The sequence below is a fragment of the Oncorhynchus gorbuscha genome, linkage group LG16 (assembly GCF_021184085.1).
Source record: "Oncorhynchus gorbuscha isolate QuinsamMale2020 ecotype Even-year linkage group LG16, OgorEven_v1.0, whole genome shotgun sequence".
Taxonomy (NCBI): domain Eukaryota; kingdom Metazoa; phylum Chordata; class Actinopteri; order Salmoniformes; family Salmonidae; genus Oncorhynchus; species Oncorhynchus gorbuscha.
The window spans coordinates 70222758-70238351 of NC_060188.1; the positions used below are offsets into that span (position 1 = coordinate 70222758).

At 40.6% G+C, this 15594-nt stretch overlaps 1 protein-coding gene across 1 annotated transcript; it reads right to left on the reverse strand.

The window, feature by feature from the left end:
- Positions 1-443: 443 nt before the first annotated feature.
- On the reverse strand, positions 444-14437 carry smarca1 (SWI/SNF related, matrix associated, actin dependent regulator of chromatin, subfamily a, member 1). The gene is made up of 24 exons (XM_046305579.1): positions 14285-14437; positions 13396-13464; positions 12875-13041; positions 12591-12691; positions 12007-12107; positions 11108-11287; positions 10826-10981; positions 10561-10692; positions 9944-10012; positions 9297-9406; positions 8936-9162; positions 8313-8434; positions 7711-7863; positions 7370-7502; positions 6809-6954; positions 6594-6722; positions 6180-6290; positions 5804-5917; positions 5086-5208; positions 4790-4922; positions 4503-4621; positions 3778-3990; positions 1355-1465; positions 444-1090 (listed from the first exon to the last, which is right to left on the reverse strand). The coding sequence occupies exons 1-24, from the start codon at positions 14339-14341 to the stop codon at positions 1022-1024; spliced, it is 3045 nt and encodes a 1014-aa protein (XP_046161535.1). The 5' UTR covers positions 14342-14437; the 3' UTR covers positions 444-1021.
- Between the last annotated feature and the right edge of the window lie 1157 nt (positions 14438-15594).

Genomic DNA, 15594 nt, shown 5'->3' on the forward strand with positions numbered 1-15594 from the left:
GCTTACTCTCAGACTAATCCACTGCTTTAACGCCACCTTTTATTCTAGGACAGCGTTAAAATGCCCCCATGTGGCCATACAGTGTAACTTCATCCTTATTAAGAATTGGGCCATGGAGGCACGAAGAGTTCCTCCCAATAACACATGAGCAGTTTAAATTCAACCTCATTGCTCAGTGAAGATTATTAATGCTCTAGAACTTGTTAAAAAGGGGAACTATACACATTTTATGCCTACAAAAATGGGGGTCCAACGTGTTATCACAGTTAGTGCCAAATACAACATACAGTAAATTGGTACTAGGTAGTGCTTTTCTAATACTATCTGTTACTGTTGGGTTCACAGTGTCCTTTACATTAGTTTAGTGATTTTAATATAATGTAGGAGGATTTTGTGAGACATATCAAAATAGTTACATTCAAAAAATGTCAACTACTATATAATTAAGGTTGGATTTTGTTTAATAAGTGAACTCACACGTAACAAAATACAACAGGAAAAGCGAAATACAACAATCACTTTTTGTTCAAATACCAACACAGCTTAAAAAGGATAGATGAAATTAAACTCAGCATAAAAAGAGTTTAGGACATGTGCAAAGCAATAGGTTATATAAAGTGCATAAGGGGAACCACTTAATGAAGCATAATAACAATGTGTCAAACACATAGCTTAAACAACAGCCATCGTTATTTCACCACCAATTACACAAGACATGAGACAACAATCAAAACAAATCCGTACATACGTATATAGCATGTTGAGTTGAAAAGTGCATCAAACACTTGCAAAAACAGCAATACAAAATGTCTTAAAAATGAGAAACCACTCACTTCCACAGAAATTACTACAGCTATTGAATGTTGTGTTTGTATTTTTTTTGTGTGGGTGATTAATGCTGTTTGTTCATGATGGGCCGAATCCTAATTTGAGATCTGTGTGCATAAATCAAATTACCGAATTACTTATCTTTCAAGTTAGGATTGGGCCTGATGGGAGCTACATTAGTTCAATGACGTCTTCAGGCTCTGGCTTTCTTCTCTTTACGTCCTGTGGCTTCTGATGACGCATCTGCCTTCCTTTTGTGGGCCTGACAGAATCAAATCAATGACATGTCTACTTGTAAATGTTACAATGTATGTAATCACTGAAATACTCATATTCTAACATGAGTATTGACACATTTTTCATGGTAACATGGTTTGGAATCCTCAAGATGGTTAGCCAATATGTCATTTTCTTCCCACAAAATGTTTATCCCAAAAACAAAACCACTGGTTGTGTGTTTATGGTGAAACCCATTTTGTACCTTAAAATCTGTATATGTTTGTTTTGAAACAGTAAGATCAATTACCATCTGGCTTTTTGTGGTCCTTTTCTTCTTTTCAGCACGTTCCTTTTCCTCTATCTCCATATTTTCTTTTTCGATGAGGGAGATGAGAGTGTTACAGCGTCGCTGAAGTTCCTGGGGGAAGAAGAGGAAACTGTTTGTAGAGAAAACAAAACGATACTACAATGGATGTCTGATGTTCCTCTCGGTTAGCCAGTCTGTTTGAAGCAAACTAGTTTTTAATATTTATTCATTATTCTCCTTGTGTGGTTATTACAGCTTTTGTTCATAATATTGACATTTTAATAACCAAAACAGTTCATGTAACATACCACTTTGTCAAAAACACAAAGTAATGATAAATAACCCCAGAGAGGTAACCCAGCAAACAGGGGACATCCGGAGGACATTTGGCGATGTTCCCAATAACCCGAGAGGTAACCTAGCAAACAGGGTACGTCCTGAGGACATTTGTCAATGTTCCCATTTGGTCCCTTAAGGGTTTCAGCATGACGTTATCCCACTGACGTTCCGAGCACATTCTAAGAACATTACGTGATGTTCCCAAGGGACCATGCTCTGGGGGACCATTCTATAGTTCCCGGTTTGACCCAGAGATATCTTTAAGATGTTCTTGGGACATTGTGTTATGGTCTCCTGAAGGTCACCTGAACATTCTTGGGACATTGTGTCACGGTTCCCTGGAGGTTTTGCCTAGTTCTGGTTAGTCCCGGGGATGTCCCCGAGAACATTTTTAGGACATTCTTGGGATGTTGTGTCATCGTCCTCTTAAGGTTCCCTAGACATTCACGGGACGTTGTGTCCAGGCCCTCTGGAGGTTTTTGTTACGTGATGATGGTATGGGGGTTTTAAGGTAAGTGGGACGCTGTTCAGCTACAATTGTGTAAAAAATCTTCAATCAACAAGAATATGATTACATTTGACATGATCACTAGTAACTTTTCAATATGACCCCACCTAGGATTTGAACTCTCAACCTCTGGATTTGGGGTATGCTGATCTTCCTGCTGCGCCACAAAGTCGGGAGAATTTCAGAAGTCCCCTACACATTCATTACCTATAATAAATCTCTGCATTTAGCAGGAGACTGCTATTTTAGTTATCAGTTAATCTGACTATTCTTTCATTGATTTCACTGACTTATTTCGGTGATTTGAGTTGAGATTTTCAGTATACAGTAGTCTGATGTTGGTGGGGCATATTATTCTGTTTTTATGTTACTCCTGAATCCCTATGATAATTATAATAGTTTTTCTTCAGTGTATTTTGAACAGAGCTGAGATTTACTTTGAAGTCAAAGTGAAACCAGTCATTGATACTGACATGGTGGAGCAGGAAGAGTAGAATGCTGTGAAACAAGAGGTTGTCAGTTCAAAGCCCAGGTGAGGACATGTTAAATACTAATTATTGTATGAATATACATAATGTAATCATGCATGTCAAATATGTAAGTTAAAAGCACTGTTTATGTGTGGGTGTCCCTAGCAGTGGTTCAGTGGTTCACCAATCAGGGCCTTGATAGGCTTGATAACAGTAACAAGTGGTGTAATTATTTATATATTTTTTGAGGGGGGGGGGGGGGGGGGGGGGGTTTCTTTGCAACAATCAGGCAACGTCCCCGGGAAAAACCAGGAACTAGACAAAAACCTCCAGGGGACCATGACACAACATCCTGATTACTTCAGCTGACCATTTTGTGATGTCCTGTGGACGTCCTAACGACTCATTATTGTTTGCAAGGAAGTGTCTATGTATGCGTGAACCTGAACAATAGTCTTTCCTCCCATGAATTCCCATCCATCTCAACTTGCAAATAAGGGCCACATTGAAACAAATACAATTCTATATTCAACCATACCTATTATAGATCATGTGAGAGGGAAGCAAACAAGATTGTCTCTGAACTCACTGTAAAGTCTATAATAAAAGTAATAAAACATGTTTTTATGATGGTCCAGATACAGCGAAGGAGGACACCAAAGCCTCATTTACACCTTGCACTAACATGTACGTTTCCTGATCTGATTAATATGATCCAATCACTATCTGATCAAGGTTTGTCGTGTCAACACATTGTGCTAAAATGTGTCTCTTATCCGTCCACTGTATCCGCATTGTGACCAGATTAGCTGGCACCTCCATGTATGCAAATGATTTGACATACTATTTGAAATAATATAATTTGTTAAAAAATTACAGATGCCATAAGTCAATGGTGCTACATGTCAAAAGATTTTAAAAGCTGGTATAATAATGATCAAGACAAAAGGTGCACGTTAGCACTAGGGCTTAAGACACTATAACTGGGTTCATGAACTATCCCAGAGGCAGCCCAGGTGTCATCTCAAATACTGTAAGTGTCCCCATGTTTGCTCACCCAAGACTTCTGTAACATAGATAGTCAAACTGTTCAAGACATATTGTACCATGGCAGTTCGGGACTTGATGAACCAGTCGAATCTGAACTGGGGAGCATTCCGGACACACTGTCGGAGTTCTTCATAAACATTCTCCTTGTCAAAGCCCATCTTGTGGAGCATACAGATCAGGAACCTGTCCTCCTCCTCTGTGTAGTTCTTCCCTTTATTGGTGCCATACTGAATCCTCAACTGATGGAATGGGGCCTTGTATCTCGCAATCTGAAACGATCAAAACAACATTTCCATTTAGTCAATTTGAAAATAAGAAGTAATCTTGGAGCATACTCAAATAAAAGGTTCATAGGAGTAATTTGAAATATGTAATTTCCAGAGTATCTACCATAGGAAATACAGTGCCCTCCGTAATTATTGGGACAGTGAAGCATTTTTTTGGCTCTATACTTCAAAAGTTTGGATTTCAAATCAAACAATGACTATGGAGGTTAAAGTGTCAGTAAACTGTCAGCATTAATTTGAGGGTATTTCCATCCAAATTACAGCACTTTTTGTACATAGTCCCTTCATGTTAGGGGAGTAAAAGTATTGGGACAAATTCACTTACATCTGTATTAAAGTAGTAAAAGTTACATATTTGTTCCCATATTCATAGTATGCAATGACTACATCAAGCTTGTGACTCTACAAATTGTGGATGCATTGGCTGTTTGTTTTGGTTGTGTTTCAGATGTTTTTGTGCCCAATAGAAATGAGTAAAAAGTACAGTAGTTGACCTTTGCATCCAGCGCCTTCTTAATGCTGATCCTCCTCTGGATACGGGCCTCGCCACGCTCGATCTGAGCCATGATTTTTTCAATATCCTGGAGTTCATTGCACCGCTCCCAGAAAATGGCTTGAAAATAAAACAAGAACATGTGTGAAAGGACTCGTGTGGCGCATAAAAAAGTTATAATCTGTAATAACCATGGTTATTTAAAACAGATACAAGAATGTGTCTAAAGGAAACACAATTATAATGGAATAAATATGAGGATGATTCTGATGAGGACCGGTATTTTACCAGAATATTCAATGACTTCCTCAGGGTTTTTCCCCTCGACATCCCGAGCAATGCTGTCGATGTCATCACGGCCGTATTTCTCATTGGCTTTAATGAACTGATTGAAATCTCGCTTGTTCCAACTTGTGAACCCCTGTGAAACAACATTCACCACAAACACAGCACTTGCTTAGATAAAAGCTTTAGAATGTCCAATAACATGGCACTTTTTGTGACAAACAAATAGGGATCTTACTTACTAAAATAATTTATGCAGGAATCTCGAAAGTTGTGTCTCGCCTAGCACCCTGCAGTACCTGTGTGAGAAGTTTCTCCTTCTCCTCAGTCTCCTCGGGATTGAGGGGCCCCGCCTCGTCAATCTTCCTCTGCTCCTCCTTCTGCACCTGGGCAGCGTTGGGGATGTCAGGGCTCCTGGGGACCTGCAGCGGCACAGGGGAGAGAACAGACACACAGCTCCTATTAGAGACAGCTCCAATGAGACATAACACTGAACGGCACCGTCTCTCGCTACGAGGCAAGAGACTGCTAAGGCTGGGTGAAGCGATAGACAGGCCTGTTGGGGAACCAGACTAACTGAACAGATGTACCCTGGGATCAGGTGGCATAGGGGGAATGTGTGTGTGTGTTCTGTGGTTCTGGCACCATGGAGGAGCACAAGCTCCAATCTGTCTCAGTTCAGCAGCCTGCCCTGGCAGTGAGAGCCTCGGCACAGCGAAGCACTTGGGATGCTGCTCACAAATGTCAGAGTTGAGACACACTTCTATGGACTCTATCCACGACTCCCATGTGTAACATGTTGGCTGTGTGAAAGCCCAAACCAACAGATTTCAAAATGTTGTTTTTTAAATATTGAACTTTGTAAATTGTTTCAGTAAAATAGAACCAGCAAGACGTGGAAACAAAAATACATTACTATAAACGGCCAAGCTTAAAGCTACTGTACGATAACGATATACAAGATAACATATGCACACTTTCTTTATCAGACAACGAACTTAACTACAGCTCTCTTACCTTGTAGCCTATAGTCTTCCTGTAATAAAGGATCTCCATCTCCAGCAGCTCAAACAGGCGAGGAGGAAAGAACTGGAAGTCCTGGATGTTGGGCTGTTTGGGGGGACGTGGGGCCTGAAATACATTCATCATTATTAATCATGTTCTGGTGAGCAAGATTAACATGTACGCCACTTCCATGGACATCTTTCTGACCTGACTGGCCATCATTATTTGGAAGAATGGGGAAACAAGACGAAGGATTGACTACTGACTAGCAACTCACCCATGAACAAGGGGGCAGCCCTTGAATAAGCATGTTGTTTATAAGCAGGGATACAAAGCAAGGCGGCAGCCCTTGAAGTTTCTGTGTGCTTAATCTGTGAGTGGGCGTTACCTTGGGGGCTCGAGGTTCACTGACACGCAGGGCTTCTCTGAAGTAGGCATCCACCGCATAGTTGGCTTTCCTCTCTCTTTTAGGAGGCTCAATCCATTCCATCATACTCAGCTACAAAACAAGGCCAGGTCATGACTCACAAGGGGAATCAAGTCAGTATATGGTATATGATGCACACCTCATTTTATGGTTATGGTGGTTTCATAAAGTTTATGTCATAAGCATCTATGAATAGCATACTCTGTACGTCATATCTACCTCTGTCACACAGTATTCACAAAGTTCAATAACTGAAATGAAATTAAACCTGAGGCACAAGGGAACGAGCTACTCTAAGTACAGTATCATCTCAAGCGTCTCTTTGATGCTATTAACAGGTCAAGAGCCATGACAAAGCATGTAGTAATGTGATACCTTTTGCTTCTCTCTGTAGTCCTCCCCTTCAAAGTTGTAGAGGCTGGTCTCTGCTCCTCCTGTGTCCACCGTGAAGTTCCTGAGGGAGCTCTCTCCCAGAGACTCCATGCGCTCGTTCATCTCAGCCGTCTAGGACAGGTCAAAAGGACAGGTCAAGACAGAGAACCAAACAGCCAGTCTATCAACCAAACACTATGTGCTGTTCCCTCACTCACCTTCTTTGCCCCCCTCTCTAAGATAGTGTTAATGTCTTCATCTGTGAGCTCATTGTCTTTGGAGGCGAAGACATGAGTGGCCCCATGCCTGATCATCTGCAGCATCTCATCTTTCCCCAGTTTGTTAGACTGCTCCATCAGCCTCCCTGGAAAGTTGAAAGATGTGAGAAGTAGTTGGGGTGTGGGACTGAATGTACCCTGCAGCAGCCTCTTACATTCATGTCTCAGGGTCTAGATCCTTCTGTAAACTGATACTAGTATCTGTATCACAGGAGGCTACTGAGGGGAGGACGGTTCATAATAATGGCTGGAATGGAGCGAATGGAAACCATGCGTTTGCTGTATTTGATACCATTTCACTCACTCCGCTCCAGGCATTACCACAAGCCTGTCCTCCCCAGTTAAGGTGCCACCAACCTTGTGTGATCTGCATACATGCATGCATTTGGTATCATTTTGTCCCAAGCCTAACCAAGGTCTGTCTGTCTTACCTGTCCCAAAGACCATTGCTTAACATGTAATGACAAACCATGAAGTTGGAATCAAAAACATGCTGAATACCTTGTTGTATAACTATGGAGTCTAGCCTCAACTTCATCTCAGCTCTTTCTACAATCCTCTCTTCGACTGTATTATCAGTGATGAGGCGGAACACACGCACTGGTTTCTTCTGACCAATCCTATGAGCCCTGTCCTAGAGAGGCAAAAACAAACACACCGATTTCCTCAGTTGATGAGGTGTCTATTTCTTTGAAATACAAGCCAGTGTTATAAATCAACATTACTAGTATTTTTGTATGCATGACATAGAATTTCACACTAAATGACTAATACTTACTTTTCCAAACACTTAATATATAGATGTACATTTCCAAGGAAGCCACAAATGAAATGTTTCTCACCATTGCTTGCAGGTCCACTTGAGGGTTCCAATCAGAGTCATACAGGATGACGACATCTGCAGTTGCCAGGTTAATGCCAAGACCTCCAGCTCTGGTGCTCAACATGAAAATGAACTTGCTGCTGTTTTCAGCATTGTAGGCCTCTATGGCGTCCTAGAAACACGGCCATAAAGCAGGGGTGTCAAACTCATTCCATGGTGGGCCTAGTGTCTGCAGGTTAAATTTTTTCCTCATAATTAAGACCTAGACAACCAGGTGAGGGGAGTTCCTTACTAATTAGAGACCTTATTTAATCAATCAAGTACAAGGGAGGAGCGAAAACCCACAGACACTCGGCCCTCCGTGGAATGAGTTTGACACCTGTGCCATAAAACATTAGGCAGACAATGTCTAAAATATCAGTTTTTATGTAGTTGAAGTAGACACTTTACACATTAGAGCAAACATTTTTACAAGCAGGGTCAGTACGAGCACGGTAGACAAAGTAGTGGCTTAAACTAAAGTCCATGATTTGATACAGTTCCACTATAGCTCCTTATGGTTTCCATGGGAGCCTGTGTTGTGGCCAATGAGGCCTCATCAGCTGAAGTCATGCTCCGTACCTGTCTGGCTTCGTGTGGAGTGTTTCCATCTAGACGGCAGTACTCATAACCTCTCCACATGCAGTAGTCCTCAAGGATGTCAAGGACCCTGGTCATCTGGCTGAAGATGAGGACTCTAGACCCTGGCAACCAATGAGACAAAACATAGTCATTCCATTAGAGAACAGAACAGCATACATACACTATCAGGTCACATAGCTCAAATGCAATCTCCAAAGAGAGAAAATTATTCATAGGGTTTCTTGCATGGCAGGAAGGTTTGATTCATCTCATTCTAAATGAGCATGGTTGATTTGAGAGTCAAATGAACCTTTCTAATCAAGAAAACTTCGCAAGAAAATGATAAATTCTACATGTGAATCCTGATATCCTTCAACAGTACGCAATCTTTTGAGCCTGCGTCCTCTGAGGTTGTCCTTGCCTTTTAAAGACCATTATGTTCATCCATTTATCAGAGTTTGCATAGACAACCTATTGCAACGTCTGTTACAACTGCAAATGTACAGTGACAACCACAGATCTCTTTGAGATAAACACATCAAATATACATGAAGATGGGATAAACTACAGTATACATCAATGGGATAAACTACAGTAAAATCCTTGAATGATGGGTGTATCACCTTGTTCCTGGACTTTGGGCAGAAGTTTATCCAGGGCCACCATCTTGCCACTGTTGGTGACCAAGTGACTGTCGGTAGTGTAGGGGGGCCCGGGCTCGGCCCCATCAAACAGGTATGGGTGGTTGCAGCACTTCCGCAGTTGCATCAAGATATTCAACAGACGCATCTTGTCTGTTTTTCCAGAAGAATTGAGGATGTCAATGTCTTTCATCAGAATTCGTGTGTACCTAACAAAAATAGAACAACAAAACCTTTTTTCATTTGAAATTATTTTGGAAAGAATTTAATTCGTAGAAATGTTGAACCAACACAAGCTATGGGCAACACTGGGAAGGACAAAGTATTTGAACCAAAAACATACCATTCTCGCTGCATCTTACTCAGTCCGAGGTAAATCTTCACCTCTTTTTTGGGAGGCAGGTTTTTCTCCACTTCAGCTTTTATCCGACGCAGAAGGAAAGGCCTTAGCACCTGAACAAACATCACGTTATACACAAGAAGGAAAGGCCTTAGCACCTGAACAAACATTACGTTATACACAAGAAGGAAAGGCCTCAGCACCTGAACAAACAGCCTATTACACAAGAAGGAAAGGCCTAAGCACCTACTAGAGCCTGACATATATGTTTACTTGGGTCCAATACCAATTCCGATTTGCCATCCAAAAGAGCAATTGTTCAACAAATATGCTTCAAATGTTAAATAATGACATCATGAGAAGTGCTCAGATCAGCACGACATTCCCTTTTTTCATCCTATTTATTGAATATCGGTTATCAGTGGAATTAACAGCTGATAGCGATATAGCGTTTAAAAGGCCAATATCGGATAATAATATCAGTGAACCGATATAATCGGTCGGGCTCTATAACAAACAGCACACTAACAAGGCAAATACTTTTCTAACTAAATACATTTTATTATCCATCTCTTAACACAACAGAATAATAGATAAGGAGAATTCTGCAGTAATCTTTGAGAGTAATGGAAATGTGAAACACAGCTTACCGCATGCAGACGCTCCACCAGCTTCTGGTCCCCCAGACAGTTGTTGGTGTCAAACCAAGAATCAAAGTCCTGAGAATATAAGGAACATTTTCCTTTTGTTTTCAACAAGTAAAGATTTTCCATTAAAGTGCTACATATAATTTTGAGAGAGTAAAGATGATTGTGCTTTGGCTTCATTTGCAGAGGGGAATGTGTTAGAGAAAGGACAGGATACATATGATAAGCTACAGCTTGTGGGGGTGAAGGATCCCAGACAAACTTGGAGGAACTGACAACAGAACAGAGCAGTGCCTGAGGGGGAGGCCTGTGCTCGGGGCTACCTTTCCCTCTCTGACACATCATGGAAAGACAAGAAGCATGTCAGGTGGGGCTGAGGACTTCCGTGATTGACAGATGCTCATTGAAACTAGGTGGTATAAAATGGAACAACCAAAAACATTAAGTTACTGCTGGAGGGTCTTTTGACACAAAACAACAAAATAATGTAGTTCATTTTGCCTGGAGCGATATGGTTTTATTTTCTTCCTCCATTTAGCATTCCAGTCACATTCATCTAAAGGAGAGGAATATCCCTACTAGAGAAATACATGGAGAGAACAGACAGAGGTAGCACTCACATTGGCAGAGTTGAAGACATCAGGCAGCAGGAAGTTGAGGAGTGACCACAGCTCATGGAGATTGTTCTGCAGAGGTGTTCCAGTCAGGAGGAGACGGTTGGTGGTTTTGAACTCACGGACAATCTCTGAGAGCTGACAACACCGGACAGATGTTAAGATTACATAAATATCATTCAAAAAAAATGTATTGGCCAGAGTTTAATTAATTGAAAAGTAGAAAGAAAAGCTTGGTTCAGACCACAATTATTTTCATTAGAGTACATACCTTGGACTTCTCATTTTTTATCCTGTGAGCTTCGTCGATGACAAGGTATCTCCAGTTGAACTTCTTGAAGACCGATTTTTCTCTGATGACCATCTCATAGGATGTGACACAAACATCCCATTCCCCTGGCATCATGACATCGCGGATGAACGCCGCCTAGCCAATAAGGAGAACATTTGTCAAAGGAGTCATCTGTGGTCTTGGTTAGCTACCCACTTGATAATGCTTTATAAGAGGACACATTTTCAATCAGTGTCAATCAAGAGAAAAAACAGGACATACTCTTGCATCCTTGTCCCCAATAAGACAGACAGCCTTCAGGGTTGGTACCCAGCGTTTGAACTCATTCATCCAGTTGTGTAGCGTTGATTTGGGAACCAGAACCATGTGGGGGCCTGGAATGTTCCTGTAGTGCTTCAGGTATCCCAGCAATGCAATGGTTTGGAGGGTCTTCCCTAAGCCCTGTTGTCAACACACAATTATAAAGTAGGTAGTTCGAGTCCTGAATGCTGATTGGCTGACAGCCGTGTTAAATCCGATTGTATACCACGGGTATGACAAAACATGTAATTTTACTGCTCTAATTACGTTGGTAACCAGTTTATAATAGCAATAAGGCACCCCAGGGGTTTGTGGTTTATGGCCAATATACCACGACTAAGGGCTGTATCCAGTCTCTCCTCGTTTCGTCGTGCTTAAGAACAGCCATTAGCCGTGGTATATTGGCCATATACCACACCCCATCGTGCCTTATTACTTAATTAAAAAGTGGGTGGTTCGAGCCCTGAATGCGTATTTGGCTGACAGCCGAGGTATATCAGACCATATATCACAGGTATGACAAAACATTTATTTTTAGTCTTCTAATTACAATGGTAACCAGTTTAAAATAGCAATAAGGCACCTCAGGGGTTTGTGATATATGGTCAATATACCACGGCTAAGGGCAGTATCCAGCACTCAGCGTTGCATCTCCCTTAGTCGTGGTATATTGGCCATATATCACACCCCCTCGGGCCTTATTGCTTAAATAAACAACCTGTCATACACAGCTTGACTCACAACTAGTGGCACTTACTTACATTTGGATATAGATATAATATACATATTTATCTCAATATAAGGCTCTGGCACTTAAACATAAACTATTGTTAATTGCATGTTTAAGGTACAGTTGTTACCATTTCGTCAGCCAGAATTCCATTAATGCCATTTTCATAAAGGGAGATCATCCAGTTGAGACCTCTGACTTGATAATCTCTCAGCTCTCCATTTTTCACATCTGGAAAATAAAATAGGTTATGTCTGTAGCCCTTTCCTGCAGTCAATGACCAAAAGCGCCCTCTAAAAATACAATGAAGATCCGGTGTTTCTATGTCAAACAGTTGTTATATTTCAGTCTTCTGTAATGTATATAAAGTGTAATATTGGGATGCAAATTCAAAATGGAATACATTTCAACTCTATATCTGACATGGTACCCACAACCATCAATGTGTGTGAGGTGTATATTTTTGTATCAAAGAAGATGTGTTTAAGACTACCAAGAATCACTCTGTATAACCCTGATTTAGCCCACTGCGGTAAAAGGTTAATGAAAAAAAAGGAAATTATATTCGTATCCATCGTCAGCTATTCTCAAATGGGAGCTAATTAGGATTATAGGTATAGACCTGATAGAATACAACACTGAGTTACAGCTGCTACTGTTCATTTACACAGAGAGCATTAACATTAGCATTTAAGCTATATGAAAACATCATACAGGATGGCGACTCTTCAAAGCGAACCAAGACGTTAGCTGCCTTCCTGCTCTCAGATAACAACTCCTCATCTTCTTCCTGTTCTGTGCGTCGGTGGCGGTTACTGTAAAAAACACAGGAGGTAGACAAATAGTTTGTAAAAAATAATGATATCTGGTAGTGGTACAATGGTAAACAGATTGTATTGTTTATTATTTCATGGTTTATTGACCAAAATAACAGACCTGTCAATTCAAAAACATACAAATAATGTCAGGACTCTTAAAACAAGTCAGCAGTCACATACTCTCCAACAGAGAGGAGATTTAGTTTCTCATCCTGTTTAACGCGAGGTCGTCCAGGTTTCACTTTCAGTGGTGAAGTAGGAGACTTCTGAGATGCAGGCTGGATGAAGTGGGCAAAGAGTTCTGTTTGCTTGAGCAGAAACTCAAACCGGTTCGCTCTATCTGTTTTCTATGATTAAAAGACAGGGAGAAAATAAAAAGTTAAACCAACAGGTTCTGTTTTACTAGTAAGGATATGAGATCAATGTTATGCTAAACTGTCATTTTGCCATTCACTTTCCCTATACACTGCAATTTCAAACATGTACCACAGTGGGGAGCCCATTGCAAAAGTTGGAGAAAAATAAAATGATGAAAAATAAACATATCAAATATCTGGCACAGAATTCAACCAAGATGTGACTACTCTTGTGTGACGTGATAATCCCTAGAGTAATATGTCTTGCAAATGCATCTTAAAATCGCAAATTAATCCTATTTAGATATCTATAAAGAATGTTTGTGAGAAAGCAATTTGTCTCACCCTTTTCTCCTCATACTCTGGATCCAACTCCCCCTCCGCCTTGGGCACAGCCTTCAGAGGTGGCTTCAGCTGAAACACAGTAGACTACTTTATTACATTCTCAACGTACTGTACATATTTATGATTTGGTAACATCAATGTAATGTGCAATTTAAAACAATTAAATGTTCTATTTCAGTGGGCCTTATTAAGGGAATTTGTTGTGTATTGTATATAATTTCCTCTGAATTAATGCAAAATTATTCTACATGTTGAATGATTATGGCTTTGGTTGCAAATTGGCTTCATGTGACGCTTGTGCAATCAATTTTGTGCACGTTCACATATTGTATGCACAAATTGTATTATAAAATGTGCAAAAAGTTATGCCTTCTGAAGTTCAAGCATTTAGCTTCACCTTTAATGTTAGGCTACTCTTCATAAAACATATTACATAGCTACTGTAGCTAGCTATAGCCAACTCGACAGTCCCCAAAGCACAACAGCCAGTGTTGAAATTGACAGCTGATTTGCTTGAGGCTGCTCGTGCTGCGTGTGTTGTGCTGCCAGGGCTGAGTGAGATACACAACAAGCTACTACTATACAGTCAGAGGCTCGGTCTGGGACTACGACGCTTGTCACACTGGTTACAAATTGGCAGCATTTATAGAAGTCTACGGGAATATTGGCTAAATGTCTATGAATTGCACGACGAAACCCATTGTTATGGTTGCTGGCCAGCCCAGCGTCTGACCTGGTAGCTACCTAACATCTGTCAGAGAGCTATGCAGATGTGCAAGCCTCCTTCCCGCCATGTTCCCCCCAATTGAACAAAACTGCAAACTTCTAGCAACCTAACAGTACAGTCTCATATTTCTGGAAAAGAAGATGTCTGCTTTTAAATGCTCACCTCTTCTTCTTCGGGTACAGGCTCTCTGGAAGTTGAAGGAATCTCTTCATCTGACATTCTGTGGACTCGGTTTTTATCATGAGTTATTTTAGACCAGACTGTGTAAGTTATACATGGCAAAAAGGCTTGCTACGTCATTAGATAGACTGTACATTGTCAGCATACGCCCCCTTCATAATATCTCGCGAGTATATAGCATTGAAATACCGCGATAACACCATGTACGCCACTCGAACGTTCGAAATTATATTGGTAGCCCTGTTTCATTTCAGCAATTAGGCATGGGGGGTACATGGCCAATATACAACGGCTAAGGGCTGTTCTTATGCACGATGCAACCCAGAGTGCATAAATACATGCCTTAGCCATGGTATATTGGCCATGTACCACAAACCCCAGAGGTGACTTATTGCCATTATAAACTCGTTATCAACGTAATTAGAGCAGTAAAAATACATGTTTTGTCATACCCGGAGTACAACGTCTGATATACCACGGCTGTCAGCCAATCTGCATTCAAATGTAATTTATAAACTTGGTGGTGTGATCCCAGGTATGACAAAACATGTATTTGTTTATAAGTAAGCAATCCTATGGTAATAAAAACATAAACAATTAAGTAAAAGGACCTGCTTTTCTTTATCGGGTTGTTATTGTAAAACCTCATTACAGTTTATAAGCCATATTCTTCAAAATCAAGAGGTGTATTTCATTTGTTGAAAGGAGGCCTGCTGCATATCTACCACAAGATGGCGATCAGGGACAAGCATTTATAACGCTCGTTCACCAGCGTAGGCAAGCTCCGCAAGCTAGACCATTTAATTTATATATTTTCAAAACAATATTTTTCAGCCATAAATCACATGGCCTTAGACCAACATAACATTTTGTAGGGGGATTCCAAATTACAGCAAGATATCTCTTTGCAAAATTAACCTTTACCAATACATTTATGCTCTAGTTTCTTCATTTCCCCCTACAACTAGCCTAATGTACAAAGCGTTTTAGGTTTCAAAGCCACTATATATAGGTTTTTGTACAATTTAAAAGCATCCTCAAAGTGTGTTATGTGTTTTCTCTATTAGTGTATTTAACTTGCACAAGGTTGTTATTTTGGTGCATACCGTTATTCTGACTAAGACAAAGAACATTGGGATGGTTTATGTGACAGCTGGCTCTAGGTTTTAATGATGCACACACATGCACACACATTTACAAATTCACATACATGTTCCTCTCTCTCTCTCTATCTTGATCTCTCTCTCTCACTCACTCACTCTGTCAGACCCACACACATCTACAGACTCAAG